Genomic DNA, 27,418 nt, shown 5'->3' with positions numbered 1-27,418 from the left:
CCGCGCTGGGGAGGGTCGGGAGCCCGGCCGCGCAGTAGTGGAAACTGCAGGTGGTGTTCAGAGTAGCAAACGGGCTCCTTTTTCCATACAGCCAACAAACCGAGTGCTATGCAATATCCTGGTTTCGATCCTGAAACAAAAAAAAAAAAAAAAAAGGAACCGAGAAAAACAGGAAATCACGGAAGTCTGTGGTTTAGTTAGTAACCTGCACCAGTGTTTTGGTCTCAATTTTTGATAAATGTACCCGAGTGCTAACTTGAGAGGAATTTGAGTGGAGGGTGTATAGGTTTAAGTCTTTGCAACTTATTATAAATCTAAAATTATTCTAAAGTTAAAAGTTAGCATAAAAAGCCCACAGCAAAGTGAAGCGGGCCGTGGCTCGCTAAGGAGGGCTTACGTTAGCTTTTTCCCCCCAAGCAGGACAGGAAGTAGGTAGCTGTTTGATCAACTTGTTTGCTAAAGCAGTTGTCAGGCTTGTAGGGGCAGATCCTGCTGGCCTACGTTTTCCCTGTTGGAATCTGTCCTCTCTCAGTTCCCTTCAACAAATATTTTGGAGCATCTATTAAGGTGTGAGCAAATGAGACACTTTTTAAACTAGTGGATGCCATGGCATGTCTTAGGGCCAGAAAGGGACATGGTTGGATCGGTTTAGAAAGTATTGACTCAGCAGCGATGTGTAGGATGGCTTTGTCAGTTTAGCCCAGAAGTAATCAGAAATTTGACCAGGAAATTAAAGTGCAAAAGATAGGATTTGTGTAGATTTCGTTGCATCTTGACTTAACAATTGAAGGCATTTGAGAATCAGAGAGAAAAAGAGGGGACAACATATTCCAAAGTTTTTACCTGAGGGTTTTGGAACATGGTCGACACATTTGAGAAAGTAGAGGACTCCAGAAGAGACCTGGATTGGGGGTGGGGAAGATAATAAACTTGCTTTGAGCTGTATTGGAGTCACAGGCCGAGTGTTGAGCTGGAAATGTGTGTTTAAGGAACCGGAGGAAGGAAAAAGAGCCTTCAGCGGCAGAAGGTGGCCCTCATGGCAAAAGAGGAGCTGCTTTCTGGCTGGGTTGAGATGCCCTGGTGGCCTTCCTGCAGACGTGGAGAGGCGCCGTGGGGTGAGGCCGATTATTGGAGTTAGTAATTAGCAGGTCACTATTTTTCAGAGTTATTTTAGTGAAAAATAAAAAGATGGCTGGCAATCGATCCATGCTGTGTCCTTTCCCAAGTGTCCAGGGAGCCAGATGTTTTCTAGCTCTGGCTAAACCCACTGCCCCCTGTGTTCTTTGGGCAAGTCATGTGTGTTTAGAATAGGAAAACATTTCTCAGCGAAATCCCAAGAACCCTTTTATTTCTAGAAATACTAATAGGATGGAGCAGTGTTCCATGTAACACACTTTGCAGAACACTGATACAGAAATAGAAGTTTCATATTCTGAAAGAAAAAAAAAATCGCCAGGCGGTGGTGGCACACGCCTTTAATCCCAGCACTCGGGAGGCAGAGGCAGGCGGATCTCTGTGAGTTCGAGGCCAACCTGATCTACAGAGTAAGATCCAGGACAGGCACCAAAGCTACACAGAGAAACCCTGTCTCAAAAAAACAAAAAGAAAAAAAAAATCAAAGCCAGTACTTGGAAGGCAGAGGCAGGTAGATCTCTATGAATTCAAGGCCGGCCTGGTCTACAGAGTGAGTTCCAGGACAGCCAAAGCTACACAGAGAGACCCTGTCTCGGAAAGAAAAAAAAATTACATGTAACCTCCTTACTCAGTAAGGAGGTAAACTGGTGCACAAATCCTTCCTGTGTGGGTGGGGGTGGGAGGGTGAGGTGGGAGGGTGGGATGCAATCTCACCATATTGCTCATTTTGGTCTCAAATGCATGCATTTAAGCAAGCCCTCTTCCTCAGGTTATTGAATACTGGCAGGTCATATACCACCAAGTTCACTTAATACTCACATTCAAATTATGTATTTGACTACTGTAGTTGATCTCACATATATCCATGGTGCTCCAAATGACCCTGACCAATCATTATACCTAAACTCATTTTGGAGGCAATGACTCGATCAGGATCAGAGATCAGCAGTTACGAATTTGGGCTCAGACTCCCCAGGCGGCACTTTCTTACTCCACTTCCTGCTGGTTCCCCAATTAGTATCAAACATACTAAATTCACTAGAACACCAGGGCGGTGGCGGCGCACGCCTTTAATCCCAGCACTTGGGAGGCAGAGGCAGGCGGATCTCTGTGAGTTCGAGGCCAGCCTGGTCTCCAAAGCGAGTTCCAGGAAAGATGCAAAGCTACATAGAGAAACCCTGTCTCGGAAAAAAAAAAAAAATTAAATTAAATTCACTAGAAGGCTTGTAATTCTGTAGATGGATTTTTCTTTGGGCCACCAGCTCACAAAAAATAATAATAATAATCTGACACAGACTTATTAATTATGTATTTATTATGTATATAGTATGTATGACTGCGGGCCAGAAGAGGGCACCAGATATCGTTACAGATGGTTGTGAGCCACCATGTGGTTGCTGGGAATTGAACTCAGGACCTCTGGAAGAGCAGTCAGTGCTCTTAACCTCTGAGCCATCTCTCCAGCCCCCCCCCACTAGCTCTTATAACTCATTTATATTAATCTACAATTTGCCTCGTGGCTTTTTACCTCTCTTCCATCTTGCACCTTCTGTTTCTGCTCTAGCGTCTCTCCCACACCTAGATTCATCTCCCTTTCTCTTTCCACCCAAAAGTTCTGCCTAACCTCTTCCTGCCTTACTATTGGCCATTCATATCTTTATTAAACCAATCAGAAGGCACCTTGGCAAAGATGCATCTTTGCAGCGTACAAAGAGATTATTCCACCACATAATTCTAAGACGTAAAGTGTCCCCAGAGTAAAGTTTGATTTTTTTCCTATCACATTTGAATACTACACAGCCAATACCTATCAAAGTTACATTTAGAAAAAAACATTAGAGCCAGGAGGTGGTGGCGCACACCTTTAGTCCCAGCACTCAGGAGGCAGAGGCAGACACATCTCTGAGTTCAAGGCAGCCTGGTCTACAGAGCGAGTTCCAGGATGACCAGAGTAAACAAAGAAACCCTGTCTGGGGAGGCAGGGGCATTGGAGAGGGATGTAGCTTAGTGGCAAAGGCTTTACCCTTCATACACAACACTTTGGGTTCAGTTCCCCTCATCAAAACAAAACAAAACCCCCACCAAAACAATAGCATACCGGAGGATAGGAAAGCTCATTATAGTCAGCCTTGAATGGCAAGACAGCTCATGAGTGTATGTGGTACATTAACCGGTGTTCTTGAGCTGGGCATGGTGGTACTGACCTATAACCCCAAACTCAGAAGGCAGAGCGAGGAGTTTTGCCAGAAGTTTAAGGCCACCTGAGCTACATAATGAGTACCCAGGCCAGCCAGATCTACATAGGAAGACCCTATCTTAAAAAGAAAAGAATCTTGCCTGATATAGCAATGAATGATTTCAATTCCAGCACTCCAGAGACAGAGGCAAGAAGACCACAAGTTCAAGGTCAGCCTGGGGTACATAGAAATCTAGAACACATCTCAGAAAACAGAAATCACACAAAAAAAAACCCCTTAAACTGGATGTGCTGATTCACACTGGATGTGTTGATGCACACTGGATGTGCTGATGCACACTGGATGTGTTGATGCACACCGGATGTGCTGATGCACACTGGATGTGTTGTGCTGATACACACTGGATGTGCTGATGCATACTGGATGTGTTAATGCACACTGATGTGTTGATGCACACTGGATGTGCTGATGCACACTGGATATGCTGATGCACACTGGATGTGTTGATGCACATTGGATGTGTTGTGTTGATGCACTGGATGTGTTGTGTTGATACACTGGATGTGCTGATGCACACTGATGTGCTGATGCACACTGGATGTGTTGTGTTGATGCACTGGATGTGTTGTGTTGATACACTGGATGTGCTGATGCACACTGATGTGCTGATGCACACTGGATGTGTTGTGTTGATACACTGGATGTGCTGATGCACACTGATGTGCTGATGCACACTGGATGTGTTGTGTTGATGCACACTGGATGTGTTGTGTTGATGCACACTGGATGTGTTGTGTTGATGCACACTGGATGTGTTGTGTTGATGCACACTGGATGTGCTGATGCACATTGGATGTGTTGATGCACACTGGATGTGCTGATGCACACTGGATGTGCTGATGCACACTGGATGTGTTGTGTTGATACACACTAGATGTGCTGATGCATACTGTATGTGCTGATGCACACTGTATGTGCTGATGCACACTGGATGTGTTGTGTTGATACACACTAGATGTGCTGATGCATACTGTATGTGCTGATGCACACTGGATGTGCTGATGCACACTGATGTGCTGATGCACACTGAATGTGTTGTGTTGGTACACACTGGATATTTTGTGTTGATACACTGGATGTGTTGATGCACATTGGATGTGTTGTGTTGATGCACTGGATGTGTTGTGTTGATACTCTGGATGTGCTGGTGCACAATGGATGTGCTGATGCACACTGTATGTGTTGATACACACTGGATGTGCTGATTCACACTGGATGTGCTGATTCACACTGAATGTGTTGTGTTGATGCACTGGATGTGCTGATGCATATTTGATGTACTGATATAGCACTCAGGAAGTAGAATCAGGAGGATTGCAAGTTTGAGGCCAGTGTGAAACACATGGTAAATTTGAAGTCAGTCTAGACTGTGTAACAGGATCCTGCCTCAGAAAACAAAAACAAAACAAAACAAAAACCTTGTCTAACTCTATGGTTATCTATAATTTACTCTCTCAGAGACTTCCTTTCCCTCTGTGTTGACCAATTCTGTCTTTGTTCTTTGTTGCTGTTCACCATGCCCCCTCCTTTTTTTCCCCCTCTCTGAGGATTGAACCTTCTAGGCAAATGTTCTACCAGTGACCCTCATTCTTAGTGAAGGCCCAAGATTGCATTGATCAAGCAGGATTCTACAGCAGGGGTAGATGTAGCCTCCCAAGACATCATTCTTTGGTTCAATAAATAATTCCCTATCTACCCTGACAAGAATGTTAAACTAGATTAAAAAACAAAACAAGCTGGGTGGTGGTAGCGCACGCCTTTAGTCCCAGCACTCAGAAGGCAGAGCCAGACAGATCTCTGTGAGTTCGAGGCCAGCCTGGTCTACACAGCGAGATCCAGGACAGGCACCAAAACTACACAGAGAAACCCTGTCTCAAAGAAACCAAAAAACAAACAAACAACAAACAAAAATGCACAAGGTTTCATGTATCCCAAGCTGGCCTCCAACTTGTGTGTGTCAGAGGACGACCTTAAACCTTTTTTTAGTAATTTATTTATTTATTTATTTTTTACTTGCATGTAAGTCTGTGTGAGGGTGTCAGATCTTGGAGTTACAAACAGCTGTTATGCGGGCGCTGGGAACTGAACCCGGGTCCTCTGGAAGAACAGCCAGTGCTCTTAACCACTGAGCCACCTCTCCAGCCCAGACTTTAAACTTCTAATCCCCGTGCCTCTACCTCTTGGTGTGGTGGTGTCCTGTACCACCTTCGTGGAAGGCTTGCTGGGAGTCCAACCCAGGGCCTTCTGCATGCTATGCAAGCAGTCTGCTGACGGAGATGCAGACCCATCCCCCAGATGTCCTTTTAAAGGAAATAACCATGCCTTTTTTAATAAAGGGGTTGTGACTTTCTAAAAACTGAAAAAGCACAGGGCGGTGGTGGCGCACGCCTTTAATCCCAGCACTCAGGAGGCAGAGCCAGGCGGGTCTCTGTGAGTTTGAGGCCAGCCTGGTCTATAGAGCAAGTTCCAGGACAGTCTTCAAAGCTACACAGAGAAACCCTGTCTCAGAAAACAAACAAACAAGCAAACAAAAAAAAAAAAACACCCAAAAAGCCTGGAGAGAGGGCTCAGCAGTTAAGAGCACTGGCTGCTCTTCCAGAGGTCCTGAGTTCAATTCCCAGCCACCCACATGGTGGTTCACAGCCATCTATCATGAGATCTGGCGCCCTCTTCTGGCAGGCAGGCATTCCTACATGCAGAACACTGCTTATGTGATAAATAAATCTTTAAAAACAATTTTTTTAATTTAAAAAAAAAATTGAAAAGGAATGAAGCTAGCAATCTCCTTTCTGTGTTTCTCTACATAACTGCTTTAGATTTGTATTTTCGGTTCTACGAGTTGTGGAAACTTTGTAAACTGCGGATTCCATGACACACAACAGTGGAAGACCTGTCACTAGGCAGGAGGCTCCAAAGACCCATCTCCAGCTCTTGTCCAGTGCTAACCATAATAGCATTGTCTTGCTGCAGGGTGTTTGTGAGAACGACACAGTCTGAGGAGAGAGCACTTAGACCACAGAAAGCCAGTACTCCCTGCTGACTGTGATGACACTTGGGGTTTTCCTTTGTGTTTGTTTTTTTTCTTTTTTTTGGGGGGGGGGCGAGTGTGGAGGATGGTTGGTTTTTCAAGACAGGGTTTCTCTATGTAGCAGCCCTGACCTCCTGGAACTCTCTTTGTAGACGATGCTGGCCTCGAACTCTCAGAGATCTTCCTACCTCTGCCTCCTGAGTGGTGGGATCAAAGGTATACGCCACCACTGATGCTGTTTAAAAACACATCCTATTTTTAAAAAACTGCTTTCAGCCAAAGCTACCCAGAGAAACCCTGTCTCGAAAAACCAAAAAACAAAAACTGCTTTCAGACCTAGTGACACACACTAGTAATCCCAGCATTTGGGAGGATGGGGCAGGAGGACCCAGAGTTTAAGACCAGTCTGGGCTATATAATGAGTCCAGGTTTTCTTTTCTTTTTTTTTTTTTTTTTTTTTTTTCTGGGAGAGCCCAACTAATTGACACATATCTCTTATATCTGAGTCCATTTTTTCTTGTATGTTTTATGTTTTAAAATGTTAGCATATTACTTAAATAAAATTGACATGTAATAAAGTGTGCCATCGTAAGTATAAAATTTGGAGGCTGGAGAGATGGCTCCGCTGTTAAGAGCGGCTGCTATGCGGAGGACCCAGGTTCAATTCCCAGCACCCACATGGCAGCTCACAACTGTCCAGTTCCAGGGGATCCAACACTCTCACATAGACATACAAGTAGGCAAAACACCAATGTATATAAAATTATTAAAAATGTTATATAAGTACAAAAGAAGTATATGATTTGTTGAGTTTTAACAAATTATCACTCTGGTTAAAATATAGGACTATTCAGGCTGGGCATAATAGTGCACGCCTTTAATCCCAGCACTCGGGAGGCAGAAGCATGTGGATCTCTGTGTGTTCAAGGCCAGCCTGGTCCACATAGTGAGGAGTTCCAGGACAGCCAGAGAGTTATGTAATAGAGAGATACTGTCTCATATATATATGAGTGTGTGTGTGTGTGTGTGTGTGTGTGTGTGTGTGTGTGTGTGTGTGTGTGAAGAAAGGAAGACTAGACCAGGACTATTCCATAACCACCCCCAAATTTCCTAGTGACCTTTGAGATCAACTTTCCCACTCCAGACAACTATTAACCTATCCGCTGCCACTGATCTACTTAAATGGCTTATAACTTGAAAGATTCAGAGTAAACCAGTTACTTTGACCACCAATCAGGTCACCAATACACAATTTCTTTTCTCTTTTTTCTTTTTTCAAGACAGGGTTTCACTGTGTAGCTTTGGAGCCTGTCCTAGAACTCGTTCTGTGGAACAGGCTGGCCTCGAACTCACAGAGATCTGCCTGGCTCTACCTCCTGAGTGCTGAGATTAAAGGTGTGCGCCATCACCGCCCAGCCACCGATATATTTTTTGTTGGCACACTGAGTGTTGAACCCAGAGTCTTGTGCATGCGAGGCAAACGCTCTACCACTGAGCTGCATTCCCTGTCCTGCTAACTGTCACTGTACATGAGTTTTAACAAGATCTCATACAGTGCCTGCTTCTTAGTTAGCGTAAGGTTTTACATTCACCCCTGTCGTTACCTGTACAGCAGACACAATAAATACACTCTAGAGTTTTTGGTTGGTTGATTTTGGGAGACAGGATCTTGCCGTTTAGCCCAGACTGTGCTGGATCTCGCTGTGTAGCCCAGGCTAGTCTCAAGTTTATGACCCCCCTGTTTAACGCCCTAGGCACTGGGATCCCAGGTGTGTAGCCTGTATGCTGCACATTGCTGTTATTATTGTTAGTCCTGTTTGCTTTTTAGAAAAAGGTTTGCAGTGTAGTCTAAACTGTCTTGAAATTTATGACTCCTGAATGCTAGGTAGAAGTGAGTCCCACCATGCCTGGCTATTGAATTAAATTTATTGCTGAATATTCAATTGTGTGGTCATTTCCGGAGATGGACATGGGTTATTTCTAGTTCATTTTTTTTTCTTTTAGTTTTTCAAGACAGGATTTCTCTCTGGAGCGTTGGCTATCCTGGACCTCCTTCTGTAGATCAGGCTGGCCTTGAATTTACAGAGATAAACCTATCTCTGCTTCCCAAATGCTGGGATTAAAGGCATGCACCACCACTGCCCGGTTTAGCATATGGTTTTAATAGTAAAAAAATACGATAGCAATCTCAGCAAAAGGCCTAAGACTGGTTCAGTGTCTTTGAAGTCCTGGTAAGCATCTGCTTAAGCGGCAGGATATTTATATTCCCAGTCTCATCTGTCTGAGACTTGTTACTGTGATTATTTTATTATTATTATTATTAATTATTACTATTATTTTATTTTCTTCTCATTGAAGCTTGACATTAGATTTTTTTTGAATTCATAGTTTAAAAAAAAAAAAAAAAAAAGGTAAAACATTTCTACACAGTTCCAGCCAAACCACCGTTTTGAAATGCCCAGTGTTGAAAGCCTGAGTTCGCCGCACTCCATCCTGAAGGGAGGGGGCTGAGTGTCCGTCCGGGCAGCAATTGCGCCGTGCCTGTGACCAAGTAAGTGGCCCAGGGGCTGGGGGTGGAGGGGGCTCAGGGATGGTTCTTCCTCTAAGATGCTGTTTCTAGAAGACATTTTCTTCTGGAAAAGAGGGCAAGCCTTGCCGACATGACTGTTGTGAGCCCTTGTCTTAGAAGAGCCGACATTGTATTTGTTCCTGCACCCCTTTTTGTTTGCTTAGTGAACAAGTCTTTATGTTTCAGAAACGGAATTAAGTTCTAGAGTACCGAGGTGAACCGGACAGGACCTGTGACCTGTGGGCGGGTCCGTTCTGCGTGAGGTGTTTGGAGCAGGTTTGGGCTGTGGCCGAGGAGATGTGCAGGCGCCTGACCTAGCCTAACACAGCCACAGTGAGTCACCTCCTATTCCGCTCAACTCTCCCGCCTTATCAGACAGATTGGTGGTGTAATTTGAGAAGTAGGTAAAATGTGGAGGAATATGTTACAAAGTTCTCAGTGTAAAGGAAGGAAACAAGGCAGGAAACAGAAGCGGGAAGAGAAGCTGGGCGTGGTGGTGCATGCCTTTTATCCCAGAATTCAGGAGGCCAGGCAGCAAGATCTCTGTGGATTCCAGTCCACATCTGGCTGCTTAATGTTATTTTGTTTTTGTTTTTGCTTTGTTTTTAGGCTTTTCGAGACAGGCTTAATGTTATTTTGTTTTTGTTTTTGCTTTTGCTTTGTTTTTTGTTTTTAGGGTTTCTCTGTGTAGTCCTGGCTGTCCCGGAACTCGCTCTGCAGACTCGGCTGACCTCAAACTCAGAGAGAGATCCACCTTCCTCTGCCTCCCGAGTGCTGGGATTGAAGGCGTGCGCCACCACCGCCCGGCTATTTTCTATTATTTTAAGGCTAGCTCTTCTACACGGCCCAGGCTGATCATATAGTGGCTTCTTTCCGCTTCTACTCTCGAAGTGCTGAAGTCACAAGCCTGTGCGGCCACAGCACAGCTTCATGAGCTTGCAGTTTTATTTATTTATCGTAGTTTGCCATATGGAGGATGGAACCTAGGACCTTATGTGTGCTAGGCAAGCGCTCTGCCAGTGAGCCGTACCCCCTGCCCCCACACTTGCGATTTAGATGTTATACCAAGAAAGGTCACTGAGAAGGTGGCAGGCACTGAAGCTATGACCCAAAGAGGCTGAGGAACCAGATGTGCAGACGTCTAGGGGAGGAACAGTCAGGTAGCACTGAGCTCTGCGGTGCAGAATGTCTGGTCCATACCAGAGCATCAGAGCTGGCCAGCGTGGGGATGAGGAGAGATGGAGAGATTGCAGGACCTTTGGCCAGTGCACAGGCTTTGGTTTTTTTTTACTTGAGTTACACAATAGTGGGAGATTTTGAACACAAATGTGACAGTGTAATTTGAGGGGGAAAAGGGAGGAAACCGAGAGGAACACCCTCCTCTGCCTGTTTACTATCCCCGAGGCACACTGGGCCAAAGGTGCCCTCAGCCCTTGAGGTAAGGGGGGGAGCAGGGACAGATCAGGAGGCGGGGTCCTTCTGTGACAGTGTTTGTCACAGGAAGTCTCTTTCACACTTCTCTACCACTCTCAGACCTGCACAACCGGAACTGTCTCCTTCATACGCTTGCATTTTAGAGTCTTCTGTCACCCAGTAACTGGTCTACTCTACCCTGATCAGCAGGGTACCGGATTCACGGGCCAAGCCTTCCGCTGCCTTTGAAGTAAGACCTGGGACCCTTGCCTGTGGAAAAAGACCTGAGGTGTTAAATGCTTCTAATGAGGATTGCAAAGTGCATTTGTGTGTTAGTTTTTTGTTTTGCTTTAATTTTAAAATTTATTTATGTGTATGTGTGTGTGCCTGTTTGTCTGTATGTATAACACTTGTCTAGGTACCCCTGGAGGCCACAAGAGGGTAGAGGATCCCTGCAGCTGGAGTTATAGGCAGTTGTGGGCCACCTGATGTGGGTACTGGGAATTGAACTCTGGTCCTCTGTAAAAACCCTAAGTACTTCTAACTGCTCAGCCATCTTTTCAGTCTCTCTCTCTCTCTCAAGATTTATTATTATTATATATATATATATATATATAATATATAATATATATATATAGTATTCTATCTGTATGTATGCCTGCCTGCCAGAAGTGGGCACCAGATCTCATTATGGATGGTTGTGAGCCACCATGTCGTTGCTGGGAATTGAACTCAGGACCTGTGGAAGAGCAGTCAGTGTTCTTAACCTCTGAGCCATCCCTCCCCTCCCCTCCTCTCCCTTCCCTTCCCCTCCCTATCCCCATCCTTCCCCTCCCCCTCCCCCTCCCCCTTGTGAACACAGCATCTCTTTGACATAATGTTTTCATGTCTTTTAGGGGCAAAAAAACAAAAAACAAAAACAAAAAACTGGAAGAGGGATTGCTGCATTTGCTGGCTGCTTCTTAAATACTGCTTCCCCTAACTACAGACAACCTGTTTTCCCTCATGGTAAAAACAGCATTTGGCTAATGAGCGGAGTGACGAGGTCCTCGAGTGAGACCGAGGATATCTGGGGGGCAGAGGAGGATGATATGACGGAAGGTGACCTTGGGTATGGCCTCGGAAGAAGACCTGGCGGTCTTTATGAAGTTCCGTGTTCGACTACATCTAAGAAAAGGTCAGAGGGGAAGAACTTGAGCCCTCCTCCGCTTCCAAAACATGGGGAAGAAAGAGGCGAAACCGGGTTCCAGGACTCCAGGAATAAGGGCTTGCGGGGTGCATGCGCTCACGGATGCCCAGCGTCCGGCTACAGACGGCAGAGCAGCTCTGGTGAGAACTCGGGGGCTCTCTCTCCTTCCTACCCTTGGGGGTATTATCGGTGCTCTTACTCGGGGAAACTCAGCAGCTGCCGTAGATCTTCATCTTCATCTCTTTAAGATTATTTAGGCCGGGCGTTGGTGGCGCACGCCTTTAATCCCAGCACTCGGGAGGCAGAGCCAGGCGGATCTCTGTGAGTTCGAGGCCAGCCTGGGCTACCAAGTGAGTTCCAGGAAAGGCGCAAAGCTACACAGAGAAACCCTGTCTCAAAAAACCAAAAAAAAAAAAAAAAAAAAGATTATTTAGATTAAATGTAATGCCACAGCGTGGAGCCAGTTCTTTCCTCCTGGGATGGAAGTCATGTGATCAGGCCTGGTGGCAGGTGCTTCTACTCCCTGAGTCTCCTGACTGGCCCGCATCCTACTGTCTTGAAAGAACTGGGGGAGTTCAGAAGTAGCTGATGGTTTATTTTGAGGACGGCAGCAGTCATGAAGCTCAGTAGCTAGTCTGCTCGAATACCATGTTTGTGATTCTGGTAGCTACCTACCTCCTTTCCCTTTTTTGTTATGTAGGTTTATACCCCACCCCCGACCCCCCAGTTAACAAACAGGTTATGGTTCCGCTAGGTGCCAGGTGCAGGTCTAGGTTCTGGGAATACTTGTCAGTGTTCTGACCCCCCCCCCCACCTCCACCCCCTACCCCCCCATACCCCCTTACCCCCCACCCCCCACCCCTCACTACTCCCCCATCCCCCCACCCCTCACTACCACCCCCCCACCCCCCCACCCCTCACTACCCCCAACCCCCACACACACCCCACCCCCTCAGTGGAAGAGAGAGAGACATTGTGGGTGTGAAAAGCAGCAGAGGAAATCGGTCTCCGTGGGGTTTTTTTTTTGTTTTTTTTTTTTTTGGTTTTTCGAGACAGGGTTTCTCTGTGTAGCTTTGCGCCTTTCCTGGAACTCACTTGGTAGCCCAGGCTGGCCTCGAACTCACAGAGATCCGCCTGCCTCTGCCTCCCGAGTGCTGGGATTAAAGGCGTGCGCCACCATCGCCCGGCTGTTTTGTTTTTAATTGATACACAGAAGGCCTTTTAGCAGGTCGATTCCCAAACACCAAAGTCTCTTATCTGAACTAGAAGTTGTCTTAAGGAACCATGACCTAAGCAAACACAATCATAAGAATTCCAGGTTTGCCAGAAATGTCTTACGACCGAGGCTATGCTAGGTTCTGACATTCCCAACAAAGAGCAACCCCATAAATCTCAGATAAACAATCACTGATTATTTACAAGAGATTCTTTCAAGGCCTAAGTGGCCATTACTACAGAGTAAATACCAGGTGCAATGACCCTTTTAATATTCCACCACAGGTAATAATGAACAAAATATGCAAGTAAAGTTACAGAAGACCTCCAGTTGGTCATTGTCCTTGGAAAGAAATTAAAGTTTAGTTCCTCGGTATTATTATTCTACACGTTTGTGTGGTAGCCAACTCATTAACATAAGCTTCATATCACAGTCCTTTAGAAGCTTTTTTTTTTTTTTTCAAAACCACATATCTTTTGATACTGGTTAAAATAAAGGCAACTCCACATAGTTAAAAGGGAGGTTTATTTTGTGGGGTGACTTACAAGTGAAGGGATAGGTTACAGGGTCTGGGAAAGGTGTAGCGCAGTCTGGTGGTGTTCTCTGGAGAACTCTGCCCGGTCTACCTCCAGCGTCCAGGGTCCAGGAACCAAGAGAGCCAGCCCATCCGGATCTCAGGTCTTCAGGGGTCCTCTCTCGGCTCTGCCTTGTAGGTGTGACAGTTACTGACGCCTCAGTGGGGGTGGTACTGCCAGGTCAAAGCTGGATTGGCTACCCACTACATCTTGCCCTTTTGTCTAAATAAGAAAGTTCTAACCTAATACAAAACTATATACAAAGGAATGGTTATCAAATATTGTCCAGGAGTAATTAATGAGGGATAATGACCTAGATAAGATGGAACTACAACCAATGGGAACAAGATCAAGCAAGAGACACGTACTAAAATCCAGAGAAGTCTAGAGCGTAGGTAAATGGCATGTTACAAAGATCATTCCAAAAGGTGTCCTATCCTAAAGAACCTAAATCTAATACTTAATATGTTCTATCTAAGATATTATATATATATACTAAGTTGTAACTATAACTCCTAGTCTTCAATCCCATCAAAGACCTGAGAAGGAATATAATGGTACCTGAGAAATGGAAGATGGATGTAAGCAACTTTCGGGAGTCTTGCAAGAGTAGACAGAGACAGCCGGCAGCCTGGACAGTCACCTAATGTTTCTCAGCATTGTTGGTGCATTCAAATTGGCTACAGGCCTAGAGTATCTGACAGACCATTTTTAGAAGCAGGAATTCTGAAAGACCATCTTACCCTGTCTTGGCAGAGTTCAGAAGTCACTTTTCCTTGTGTCCTGCTTGTCCAGAAGGACAGCATTTGTATTGTCAGCAGTCGAGGCAAGGGCAGTTCTTTGCCCAGTAGGCCATTTTGTGCCAAGAAGACAAACTTCCAAATGGAAATGTCTTAGAAGCCCAATGTTCTTTCAGGATCAAATTGGTGCTGCCAGGAGCAATTGTGTCTCATGTCAACAGAATTCTAAGTTATTTAAATGCCATATTCTCTAGGTCCATGAAGTGTTTGAAGATTACCTGTCCATCTGACCTATGTATCTGTAAATCTGGATAACCTAACTAACATAACTATAGAGATGACAAGCATAGGTGACTATAAATCTATAAGTCTTATCTACCGAAATAACCTAAGGACTAAGGCTTCATGTAAACAAGGTAAACAGTCTATAAGCAAATGTACGGTAAAGGACAATGACTTCAAAATTGTGACAATACACAAGATATTTATAACAGGTAGGAATGTATAGTGCAATATGCGATATGACAATAATCTTAAATATATATCAATATACAGAATATCCTAAACAGAAGTAGAACATACATACAGTATGACAGATATAAATTTACATTTGTATCAAGATACAATTATTTCAAATAAGAGTAGAAATATATGTACATTATAACAAATATAGTTCTGTATTTGTATCAATATACAAATTATCTTAAACAGGAATATAAAAGTAGTTTACATTTGTATCAACATATAAGAATCCATAACAGTGAAAATTATCTAAGGAGAATATTTTACTAAATTTGTTTACTAGTATATACAATAATCTACCATAATATCTTATACCTATCCATTCCACTTCTTTCCCTTTTTTTTTGTTTTGTTTTTTGAGACACTTTTTCTTTTCTTAAGGAGAATACTGAGTCTAATATTTTCTCCTACCCCCCAACCCTATAACTATCATCCATAACCCTGAGAAATATGAAACCTTAGGGAGAAGGGGCGTCGTTTTCTTAAAATTGCTTCCTGCTGTTTAGGGGGTGATGGTATCTCTGTTGGGTACTGTGAGAAAGCTCAGATAGTTAAATCTCAGTTAGACTAACTGTTGATTCTGCAGCAAGTCTCAGAGTAATGGGTAAGAGTGTCTGAAATTCTGGCAAGAAGTGTAGTATGATGATGATTACCATGGCATCATTCTGGATTGGGTAGAGAGAGTTGTTGTTGGGGCCCCATCTTCCTTCTGGAGACTTCAGAGATTGCTATTGGAAAACTTATTTTTTATAAAAATGGCAAGTTTGGATTTAAAGATGACATGACAGAAAGGATTCCGAGAAATCAAGAGCAAGCATGGAGAGGATTAGAATCTTGAAGACAATGGTCCCTTTTATTGGTTTCCTTCTGTCCCACACCAGAGGGCTCTTCTGATATGGGACTGTAGAATCTCTCAACCTTTTCTTTTATTAATAAAAGAAGGAGTGAGCCAATTCCAGCTCCAAAGCCAGCTTGGCTATAATTGAATTGGAACCACAACTTTTTAGATTGATAGAGAGATAGATGTTAGACAGTGAGATTTTACCGTGTGTAGATTGGTACCAATAGATTCTTCCTTTCTTCTGTAAACATCCGGCTATCCAAGGCCTTATGATTTCTGGAAGATGGGTATTTCCATTATCCTGAAAAGACAAAAACAGAACCCTACCCCACCCTTTGATGGTTAAATTTTTCTTACAACTTGTAGAGATGTCACATTGGTGGATGAGCTTCTTTTACCTCTGGGATTTGTCTCTCCTATCCAAGCCTCATTACTGTAGTTAAGAGACTCAACACCATTAGTGTACTGAATCCATTCTTCCAAAGGAGCTGATCTGATCTTTAATGGTGTAAGTATTCTTTTGCATTCTGCATTAGCATTGTCGAATGCCAAGGACTCAGTTAATACTTTTTTTAATTCTTTATCTGACACAGCTTTTGTTATAGCTGCGTTCAGCCTTTGTGAAAAGTCAGTGAAGGGTTCTTGCGGTCCCTGAAATATCTTTGTGTATACCTCAGTTAGTTGGCTTTCCTGGTTCTAGAATTTTTTCCCAAGCATTTAGGGCTGCTGTACGGCATAGGGATATTGTATGCTCATCATAAGTGGCTTGTACATTCCTGTCAGCGAAAGGTCCCTCACCAAGTATTTGATCTTGGGAAATCTCAAAACCTCTGAGTTTACCTTGTTGTTCTAAATTTCTTGCCTCTTCTCTCAACCAGCTTTTCCACTGTAACTGCTGGCTATATTCTAGAACAGCTGAAATTAACTGATGCCAGTCATCTGGAATGATTCTATGTGAGATAGACCACGAATTTAAGATCTGTCTTACGTGTGTGGAGTGTATCCCATATGTAACTATCGCTTCCTTTATATTTTTAAATCCCTTGTTGAAATCGGTTGTAATGTATATGTCATATATGGCTCAGGGTGTCTGTCATCTGCTGGCTTCTCATGGATGATGACAGGATAAGCCATTGTATGAGAGCCATCTGGAGATGTTATGACCTGTATGGTCTTGCCCTTGTGCTTATTAGTTCCCTTGTTATCTTTACTGAGAATTTCCTCCAGGGCTTGCAAACGAGCACCTAGGGTCTGTTCTGGGGAGTGAACCTCCTCTCTTGCAAGGGATTCCAGATTTCTCATGGAATCATGGAACTTTTTATGTTCTTTTGAAACATATGATTCCATAGACCTTATCTTATCAATTAATGATAATCTTTCTTCCTTATATAGTGTCTGAGTAGTTACAACTTCACTCTGGAGAATTATTGTTCTATCCATTATATATTTATATTTATTATCAATAAGGTCAATTTTGGGTACAAGCCTGTTTTGTAAATCCTGGTTAGCAGATTCCAGAGAGAGAATCTTTTTATGTAAGCCTTCATTGCTATCTTTTAAAGCCTGTATCAGTCCCAGTAATGACTCATCCTTGCTATTATTATTAAACCAGTGTTTGAACACTGTGTGAATTATTACGATGAATGCCAAAATGGTACAGGCCAGATACGCTTTAGGGAGGTCGTATATTTCCAGGAAAATGTCATTCATCATACAGGCAAAAAGGTTTTTAAATTCTTGTGAGGTAATGTTGTCGGCCATATTACTAGAATTACTCAAAATTTGTTAGTCAGTTTTAAGGTGTAAAGTTATCGGGGGCTGGAGAGATGGCTCAGAGGTTAAGAGCACTGACTGCTCTTCCAGAGGTCCTGAGTTCAATTCCCAGCAACCACATGGTGGCTCACAACCATCTGCAATGAGATCTGGTGCCCTCTTCTGACCTGAAGTCATACATGCTGTATACATAATAAATAAATAAATCTTAAAAAAAAATTATCAAGTACTTTTACTTGAAATAAGACTCTGGTTAGCCTATCTTACCTTTCTGTGGTTCCGAGGGGTGTAGTAGTGCGCTTCAGCCAGCAGGAGGCGCTGTTAGAGCGCCAACGCAGGTCCTGTTGAATGCCTTGGCTGGCGGCAGAGTGAGCACAGGCAGGAGGCGGCGGTGGGCAGTTCTTCCTGTGACTCCCTGGAGCTGCAGGGCGTGGAGAGTTCCAGGCCGCCCTAAGCCCCTCTCTGCCTCTGCAGACAGGAGGTCTGCCAGCAGGTCCGGCTCCAAGCCCTCTCTGTGCCTCTGTAGGGTGCTGGGGTCAGTGCCGGGTCTGTTTTAACTAGGGGAAACTGTGGAAGCCTCGGGCTAGGGCGGGGAGCCAGCACCCCGGGAGCCCCAATCACAGCGGTTTCCCTGGTCTGGGGGCTAAACCTGCCGCGGAACTGAGCCCGGATGAGCCCCTTTTCAGGAATGGAACCGTGTAGGTTTTTCCTGGTTTTATGGAGCTCTGCAGACGGTACCCTGCAGCTTCAGGTGCCCGCCAGCCGGGGAGGAAGCTGAGGGCGGGAGCCACCCAGGCCTTTGGAATTTGCCCCCACGTGAGCGCCGGATATTGGTGAAATTGTTAAGGCCACTCCATGTAGTTAAAAGGGAGGTTTATTTTGTGGGGTGACTTACAAGTGAAGGGATAGGTAACAGGGTCTGGGAAAGGTGTGGCGGCAGTCCGGCGGTGTTCTCTGGAGAACTCTGCTCGGTCTACCTACAGTGTCCAGGGTCTGGGGACCAAGAGAGCTCCCCCATCTGGATCCCGGGTCTTCAGGGTCCTCTCTTGGCCCTGCCTTGTAGGCGTGACAGTTACCGAAGCCTCCATGGGGGTGGTACTTCCAGATCAAAGCTGGAAAGGCTACCCACTACATTTAACTCATGGGTATTTTAGGGTTAATTTAAAAAAATATTTATTTAATGTATGTGAGTGCTCTATCTGAATGTACACCTTTATGTCAGAAGAGGGCATCAGATCCCACTATAGATGGTTGGGACCATGTGGGTGCTGGGAATTGAACTCAGGACCTCTGGAAGAGCAGCCAGTGCTCTTAACTGCTGAGCCATCTCTTCCAGCAATAGGGTTCGTATTTTTATCACTAGTTATCTTATTATAATTTTTTTATTTTGCAATTTAGAGAAAATACATATTTAATATTTGTAAGCAGATGCCTTGTATTTTGCAGAGAGGCGGGACATTTGAGACAGAGTTTCTCTACACAGCCCTGGCTGTCCTGGAACTCACTGTGTAAACCAGGCTGACCTCAAACCCAAAGAAATCTACCTGCCTCTGCCTCCAAGTGCTAAATATTAAGGAGTGTGCCATCGGACCCAACTAAATGCCCTGTATTTAACTAAAGAAGCTATTCAATTTTTCCTCCAATAGATCCTAACTCGGAATTGTCAAATGAACAATTGAGGCAACGTCTTCGTGAAACTTTAGAGGTACGTCCTGCGTGATATTAAGTGAGTGTTATACCCCCATCCATTTCTCCAAACTTCCTCTTCTTCCCTTCATCTCGAGCTCCTACTTTTCAACAGGCCTCCATTTCTTATTATCTATCATCTATCTATCTATCTATCTATCTATCTATCTATCCATCCATCCATCCATCTATCCATCTCCTTCCTTCTGTCCTTTCTTCCTTTCTCTCTCTCTCTCTCTCTCTCTCTCTCTCTCTCTCTCTCTCTGTGTTTGTATGGGTGCCTGTGGCACAGCATACGTGTGGAGATCAGAGAACAACTTGCTGGAGATGGTCCTCTCCTTCCGCCCTGTGGGAACCAGGGATCGAACTCAGGTGGTCAGACTTGGTGGGAAGCCCCTTGACCTGCTGAGCCGTCTCGCTGGCCCTGGCCCTTGTCTTAGAGAGTCCTCTCATGTAAGCATGCCCAACGCTTCCGTCTGGCTTCTCTAAACCTCTCTAAACAACTGCCGGGAAAAATCAGTGTTGCTTCCTTGTAGACGCCTTATCTTCACCTGGGGATTAAAACTATGCTCTGTGCTGGGGATTAAAACTAAGCTCTGCCATGCCAAGCTGAGAATATAGCTATTTGAGACCCTTTGTAAAAGAAAACAACACCAAAGCTTTTCTTTTCCTTAGGATTAGCTGCCTGCCTGTGTGGATAAAAACGAGACAGACTTTTGTTTCAACTGTGAAGGGGACCCCTGCACAGTGGGGGCTCCCTCCCAGACCCCCCCAATCAGGCACAAACCACCCCCAAACACCTGCTTTCCCAGAGAGATCCTTTATTAAGGAGAGTTAAAGTGGCTGCTTTCTGACTCAGGCAGGAAAACTGCAGCCAGTGACCTTGCAGGTGTCATCGTTAAGAGAAGAAGGGGAGGTCTGTGTTAGAAGGGACGAGGATGCGGTGGTAGAGGAGGTGGGGACAAGGGAGAGGAGGAAGGGGGATTTGTCCCCTGGGACAAAGGACGGCCTCTGGAGAGAGGAGACAGATGTGGCACCTAGGAAAACGGTGGTCTGTAAGGGTAAGGGAAAAACCCTGTGTTAGGACGAGGTGTTTAACTTTGATTGGGCATGTTAATTAGGTGAACCAAAGAGGGCTTCTGGTTGGTTAACACCAATATTTTGATAGCAGGACCTTGGTAGTCAGCCTCAGGAGGAAGTGGCCAAATAAGGAAAGACCTTGGTGGCTAGCTTTAGGAATGTCATCTGATGGTTTTTTAACAAGGCAGAGAAAATGGGGAGAAGGGCAAGGCCTGCCAGAGCCACAAGCTTGAGTGGGCTCGTGTCCCTTCAACCTGGAGTGTGAGAGTGAGGCTCTTGGTTGTAGCCTGACTGCTTCACTGCAGTGTCTGTAGGAACTCACAGCCTTGTGTAAGGGTAAATGTGGACTAGCCAGGTGGACAGTTCAGGGATCACATGTCTTGCAGCCAGGAAGGCTTACTGTATTTCTGTCCTCAGGAAGTGGAGATTTTAAAAACTGAACTTGAAGCATCTCAGAGACAACTTGAAGGTAAAGAGGAAGCATTGAAAATCCTTCAGAGCATGGTAAGAATTGATTTCTGAATGTTTCATCACTTAACACATTCCAATAATAAGTGGAATTATGATCCCTGCACCCAGGAGGCATGTCAGGAGAATTGAGAGTTCAAGACCAGGCTGGGCTACATACATCCTGAGACCCTGTTTTGGAAACACACACACACACCACCACCACCACCACCACCACCACCACCACCACCACCACCAACAACAACAACAACAACAACAACAACAATAACCAACAGTAGGGCTGGAGAGATGGCTCAGAGGTTAAGGGCACTGGTTGCTCTTCCAAAGGTCCTGAGTTCAATTCCCAGCAACCACATGGTGGCTCACAACCATCTGTAATGAGATCTGGCACTCTCTTCTAGCCAGCAGGCATACAAGCAGACAGAACACTGTATACATAACAAATAAATAATTAAAAAAAATAATAACCAACAGTAATTAGTGATTTTTTTACCATATAAAATAAAAGTATCAGTGCTTAATACTGCTGGGTTTTTGAGATACAGATATTTTAATAGCATAATTTCCTGATCTTTAACTATACAGTTAATTTTTACTAACCTCTGAGTTGTACTGCCATCACTAGAATCTAATTTTAGAGCATTTTCATTATTTAAAAGAATGAATCTTCCGGGGGCTGGAGAGATGGCTCAGCGGTTAGGAGAACTTCCAGAGGTCCTGAGTTCAATTCTTAGCAACTACAAGGTGGCTCACAACCGTCTATGATGAGATCTGGTGCCCTCTTCTGGCATGAGGCGTACATGCAGACAGAACACTGCATACATAATAATAGATAAACACATCTTAAAAACAAAAGAAAACAGAAAAAATGAGCCTTGCAAATGTTAGCAGTTACTTCTGATGGCAGTCCCTGATTCACGGACCCACACTTTTTAATGAATTTGTCTTTTTACCTTTTCTCTTTCAAACAAGCACAACCAAGCAATTTGTGTCTGTAATCGTTTAGTTAGTATGCTTTTGAGGTTCATGCATGTCATATCGTATATCAATACTTTCTTCTCCTTCCTCCTCCTCCTCCTCCCCCTTTTAAGTTTATTGAGACAGGGTTTCTCTGTACCAGCCCTGACTGTTGTGTCCTGGAACTCACTCTGTAGCCCAGGTTGGCCTCCAACTCAAGATCTGCCTCTGCCTTCCAGGGGTTGGGATTAAAGGTGTCCAGAACCACCGCCCGGTGATACTTTTTTCTTTTTATTTCTAATAGTCTGTTGTATAGCCATGCATGTTTTATTTCTCCTTCACCACCAGCTGGTGTATATCAGACTTATGTCTTCTTTCTGACCGTGGTGAATAACACTGCTGTGTGTGTTTCCCTGAGAAGAAAACGCATTCAATCACTCACATTTGGGAGGAGGGGAGAGCCAGGCCAAGGTCTCCTGAACTTTAAATTCTCAGTCTTCACGAAGCATTGTTGACGTGCCTGTCTCATCCTGCCAATATTCTGTTATCATTAATTAAAATATGGGGGTGTAGAGATGGCTAAGCAGTTGACGGCACATACTGCCTTCGTGTAGGGCCCAAGTTTGGTTCCCAGCACCTAAGTCAGGCAGCTCCCAACAGCCTGTCCCTCCAGCTCCAGGAGATCTGACGCCCTCTTCTGGCCTCCTCAGGTCCCTGCACACACATGCACACATTTATACATAGATACACAGACATTGAAAATGAATAAAGTATGTGTACTGAAAATAAAAAAAAATCTTTAAAAAATAAAACATGTATATGGTAATACGTGCATATATTATACAAATAGGAATGTTTAAAACCTAAACTGATGCTTTTCCTTATTTTTTTTTCCTCAGGCGGTACTTGACAAGGCCACAAGTCACACACAGACAGTGCTTCAAAAAACTATAGAGCAAAAGAGAGCTCTGGAGAAGGTATTTGCGACTGTCGGCCTTGGCATGCTCAGTCTGATAAGATTTAAATGTAATTTCCTTAGGCTCAGCACAGTGGGGGGGGGGGCCGCCCGCGGCACCCCCTGCAAGGAGTGCTCAGTCTCTGATGGTGGTCCTTTGGACACTTACATTTGAAATCAGATTGTCACATGGGTAAAGTGCAGCCTCCAGGTCCCTTTTGTGGAAGCAGAAGGTCCGCCAACCTAGCACTTCTCATCTTTCTTCCTTCCGGTCCTGTGCCCCAGGCAGGGTCAGCGTGTTTCTGAGCCCCCCCACTGTATGTGGACTTAGGATCATCACGGATGTCACTCTCCTGTGTCAACTGGATTCCTCTTTGATGGGGCTGTTTGGGCTGAGACTCCCAAGAGTAGATTTAGTTTCTGGTGTCTACATGGGCAAAGGTGGGCTCTGAGAAATCTGGGCTCAGTACAACCAAAGTTTGAACCCAAACAGTTCGAAATTTCTTTTCTGTGTTTAGTGAGCTTTGGCAAAGTGTGTCTGAGTGCTAAGAAAAAAAAAAAATCCATTCAATGTATTTTACAAATGCCATTGCCTCTTCTGAGTGGCGTTTTCTTTTCATTGTTCTATGATTAAATGACTTTCACCCATTCTGTGACTCAAAATGGTTTATACTGATAATTTTCCATGAGATGCTCTTTTTTTTTTGTTTACTTTTTTATCTGAAGGTGCTCTTTCTCTTTCTATAGGAAATAAATGCCTTGCAGTGGGAAATGGAATTTGATCAGGATAGATTTAAAACTATAGAGGAATCTTGGATCCAAAAATATGACAGGTTTGTACATGAATGGCAGCAAGGATTAGACCTAGAGCCTTGTGCGTGATGTGCAGTTACATTACAACCGAGGCCCACCCTCAGCCCAGCTATGGATAGTATCGTCCATAATTTTCCCAAGGAAGATTTTAAAATGCATCTAATTCAAATGTAGTTTTAGGCAGAAGAGGGCATCAGGTCCCCTGGAGCTGGAGTTCTGGGCAGTTCTAAGTCACCTGACATAGGTATCGGGGACCACACAGGAATCGTCTTTTTTTTTTTTTTTTTAAGATTTATTTATTTATTATGTTTATAGTATTCTATGTGCATGTATTCCTGCAGGCCAGAAGAGGGCACCAGATCTCATTTTAGGTGGCTATTAGCCCCCATGTGGTTGCTGGGAACCGAACTCAGGTCCTCTGGAAGAGCAGCCAATGCTCTTAACCTCTGAGCCATCTCTCCAGTCCATGGAGTCTTCTAAAAACACATTATACACTCTTAACCACTAAGCCATCTCTATAGACCCCCTCCCACCCTTTCTTTCTTATTCTTTTTTTTTTTTTTTTTTGGTTTTTCAAGACAGGGTTTCTCTGTGTAGCTTTGTGCCTTTCCTGGGACTCACTTGGTAGTCCAGGCTGGCCTCGAACTCACAGAGATCCACCTGGCTCTGCCTCCCGAGTGCTGGGATTAAAGGCGTGCGCCACCACCGCCCGGCCTTCTTTCTTATTCTTGAGAAAGGCTCTCAATACATAGCCTAGGCTGGCGTGCCTCAGCCTCCCAAGTGATTACAGAAGTGTACTGCCGTTCCCAGCTAAACTGTACGTGTATTTGTCTGTGTGTGTGTGTGTGTGTATTTATATGCAGGTACTGGGCTAGCATGGGCAAGGCTCTGGATTTATACTCACTAACTTTGTGGGGAAAATTAGAGAAAGAAAAAAATTCATTGTGAAAACCAATTCCTGGAACTTCAGGAAACCTATTTCGTGTTCTCTCTCTCTCTGTGTCTCTCTCTGTCTCTCTCTGTCTCTCTCTCCCTCCCTTTCTCTCTCTCTCACTCTCTCTCTCTCTTTCTCTCTCTCTCTCATTTGCTTTACATGTATTTATTAATTTCTGTTGGGGGCTAGCACATGCTACAGTGAGCATGAAAAATCAGAGGACAACCTGCAGGAATTCACTCTCTCCACCATGTAGATCCTGGGGAGAAAATCCAGGTCATTGGGCTTGGCGCAAATGACCCATTAGGCCATCTCATTGGCCCTACATTTCATTTTTAGCTGGGAAACTTGACTATCATGATTATATTTATTTACTTATTTTGAGACAGGGCCTTGGGTATCACAGGTTCATCAAAGATGACCTTGACCTTCTGATCTTCCTGCCTCCACTTCCTGAGGGGTGAGGTTATAGGTGTGGGTTGCCCTGCCCCGTTTACGTGGTGCTGGTGACTAAACCCAGGGCTTCCTGGGTACTAGGCAAGCACTTGACCAGCGAAGCTATACCCCCAACAACCCATCTCATGACTGTTTTTTGATAATCTGACGTCAGCTGTAGTAGAGCATAGAGTAATCGCAACAACTATCATCCTGAAGTGTCTTGATAAGTATCTTTTTTATTTTAAAATTTACCTTTGTTTATTAAGGGGGGGGTGGGCATGACACAGGAACGCAGTGGTGATATGTAGAGGTCAGTGGACAGCTTGCAAGAGTTGGTTCTCTCCTACTATGTGGATCTTAGGAATTGAACTCCGGTCTTCAACCTTGGTAGCAAATGCCTTTACCCATTGAGCTATCTGACCGGTCCAATTGATTGGTATTTTTATTAAAGCTTTAAGCTTAATAAGCTCTGGCTTGTGTTTTTTTTTTAGATTACTTTTGTTACTTTTAATCATACATCTATATGTCTAAGTGTGCCTATGTGTACGTGAGTGGAGGTGCCCACAGAGGTTGGAAGAGGGCATTGGATCCCTGGTGCTAGAGTTACACTCCTTGTAACTCCAGCTGCCCAAAGACATGGGTGCTGGGAACTGAACTTGGGTCCTTTGCAAGAGTGGTGTGTGCCCTTGACCCCTGGGTTTCTGTTCTAAGGAGGTTTCTTTCTCCTGCTAAGCTTCCGGTGCTGGATAATTAAGGAAAGTTTTGTAACTAATCCCACCGTTATTCAATAGTGCCCTCCTGCTCTTCTTTCCCTTTGGTTTTTGCGTGCTGGAGGTCAAACCCAGGGCCTCGTGCATGCCGGCAGGCTGGACGAATGCTGCCCTGCCGAGCTGCATTGCCAGCCCTTTCTTCCTCCTTTGCACTTTTTTAATCATGTGAACTCTAACATAACATTTGCCATCCTGCCCATTTTAAAACGAATAGTTCAGTGACATTAAATCCCACATAGGGTTGCTGGCTCATAACATCAATACTCGAGGCTAAAGCAGAAGGACTATTGTGAGTTTGAGGCCAGCCTGGACTGCAGTGGAAATTGGGCCAGCCAGGGCTACACGGCAAGATCCTTCTCCAGAATCAAATGACATGATCACATGAGACCGGGCGTGGTGCACACACAGCCTGTAATGACACCAGGGAGCCAGCAGGGGGAGCAGTTAAGTGTAAGCTGTAGACCAAGACTCTGGGCACCTGACAGGAGGAGAATCAGGAGTTCAAGATCATCCTCAGCTACTTAGAGAGTTCAAGGTCAGCCCAAGCTACACCAGACAAATAAAAATCCACGGGGACAAGTTCACTGTGCAGCCATCACCACCACTCACCCGGAATTCCATCACACAGCTACTCTTCATTGTGCCTCCCACAGCCCCTGACTACTGACGTTCAATTTCTGTTCTCTGTGAATTTGCCTACTCCGAGGGCTTCACATTTACAGAACCATACAGTATTTGTCCTTTTTAATTGTCTTGAAAGGTTCCTCTGTGTAGCATGTTTCAGAATTTCCAAGATTTCCAACGTTCTTCCGAGAAGAAGATCATACTTGGGTGTTTCGTTTTGTTTTTTGTTTTTGTTTTTGGAGACAGGGTTTCTCTGTGTAGCACTGGCTGTCCTGGAACTCACTCTGTAGACCAGGCTGGCCTTGAACAGAGATCCACCTGCCTCTGCCTCCCGAGTGTTGGGGTTAAAGGTGTGGGTGTGCGGGCTGATCATATTTGTTTACTTGTTTACTCCTCCAATCCTAGATGGCCACTGGGGCTTGCTTCTGCTTTACAGCTATTTTGAATAAAGGCCCTCGGAACATGGGTGGCTATTCTATCCACCATGCCCCCAGTGAAGGACTTTGCCTCTTTTTTTTTTTTTTTTTTTTTTTTTAGAATTAAAACAACATTGATGGCCGGGCGGTGGTGGCACACGCCTTTAATCCCAGCACTCGGGAGGCAGAGCCAGGCGGATCTCTGTGAGTTCGAGGCCAGCCTGGGCTACCAAGTGAGTTCCAGGAAAGGCGCAAAGCTACACAGAGAAACCCTGTCTCGAAAAACCCAAAAAAAAAAAAAAAAAAAAAAAAAAAAAACATTGAGCAGGAGTTATAGACTTTTCATATGCCCTCCTCCATGCACAGTTTTCTGTTGTCAGCTTCCTCATTAGCTTAGTTAGTCCAGTGGTTAGAGTCCACGGCCTACAGTGACTCAGTATCGACCAATATTCAAGTTGACAGGAAGACCTGTCACAGAGTCAGTGTCCAAACAGTAATTGAGTTGAATTAAAATTACATTAATGTGAGTGAGAATGCGAATTAATGCGAATTCTGGGCCTGCTTATTTCTCAACTCTTAAAAGAGTTAAGAGTATAAATTGAAGGTGGGTGAGATGGTTGAGTAGATAAAATTACTTGCCACGAAGCCCAAAGACCTGAGTTCGATCCCAGGACCCACACAGTAGAAAAGAACCCACTCCCACAAATTGTCCTTTGACCCCAATATGTGCACTTTTGTGCCTCCCATAAATAAAATAAATAACCTGTAATAATTGTAGAAGTAAAATGTTTTTGCTCATCGAAGAGGTGTTAATTACCTAGTTTTTTTTTCCAGACTAAACTGTGACAATGCAGTTCTCAGAGAGAATCTGAAGGTGAAAACAGAAGAGATGAAAATGCTCAAGTCTGAAAATGCTGGTGAGTTGGGGGCTGGAGGGATGGCTCAAAGGTTAAGAGTACCGGCTGCTTGTCCAGAGGTCCTGAGTTCAATTCCCAGCAACTACTTGGTGGCTCACAACC

General features: G+C 44.5%; 1 protein-coding gene across 4 annotated transcripts in view; it reads left to right on the top strand.

Moving 5' to 3' along the window:
* Positions 1–27,418, top strand: part of Ccdc125 (coiled-coil domain containing 125) — a 40,023-nt gene that overhangs the window by 492 nt on the left and 12,113 nt on the right. The window contains exons 2-10 of one of the 4 annotated variants that reach the window (XM_037209466.1): positions 8,851–8,971; positions 9,176–9,322; positions 10,610–10,652; positions 11,299–11,731; positions 18,905–18,963; positions 20,442–20,528; positions 22,349–22,426; positions 23,152–23,237; positions 27,234–27,316. In XM_037209466.1, coding sequence (XP_037065361.1) covers positions 11,431–11,731; positions 18,905–18,963; positions 20,442–20,528; positions 22,349–22,426; positions 23,152–23,237; positions 27,234–27,316 — 694 coding nt within the window. In that variant the 5' untranslated portion in view covers positions 8,851–8,971; positions 9,176–9,322; positions 10,610–10,652; positions 11,299–11,430. Of the gene's footprint in view, positions 1–8,850; positions 8,972–9,175; positions 9,323–10,522; positions 10,653–11,298; positions 11,732–18,904; positions 18,964–20,441; positions 20,529–22,348; positions 22,427–23,151; positions 23,238–27,233; positions 27,317–27,418 lie in introns of all 4 variants that reach the window. The other 3 variants (XM_037209464.1, XM_037209465.1, XM_028884842.2) reach the window with 3 other exon arrangements.

Source organism: Peromyscus leucopus, chromosome 11 (assembly GCF_004664715.2).
Source record: "Peromyscus leucopus breed LL Stock chromosome 11, UCI_PerLeu_2.1, whole genome shotgun sequence".
NCBI lineage: Eukaryota > Metazoa > Chordata > Mammalia > Rodentia > Cricetidae > Peromyscus > Peromyscus leucopus.
The sequence above is the reverse complement of the archived record's forward strand: the minus strand, read 5'-3'. Positions and strand labels throughout refer to the sequence as shown.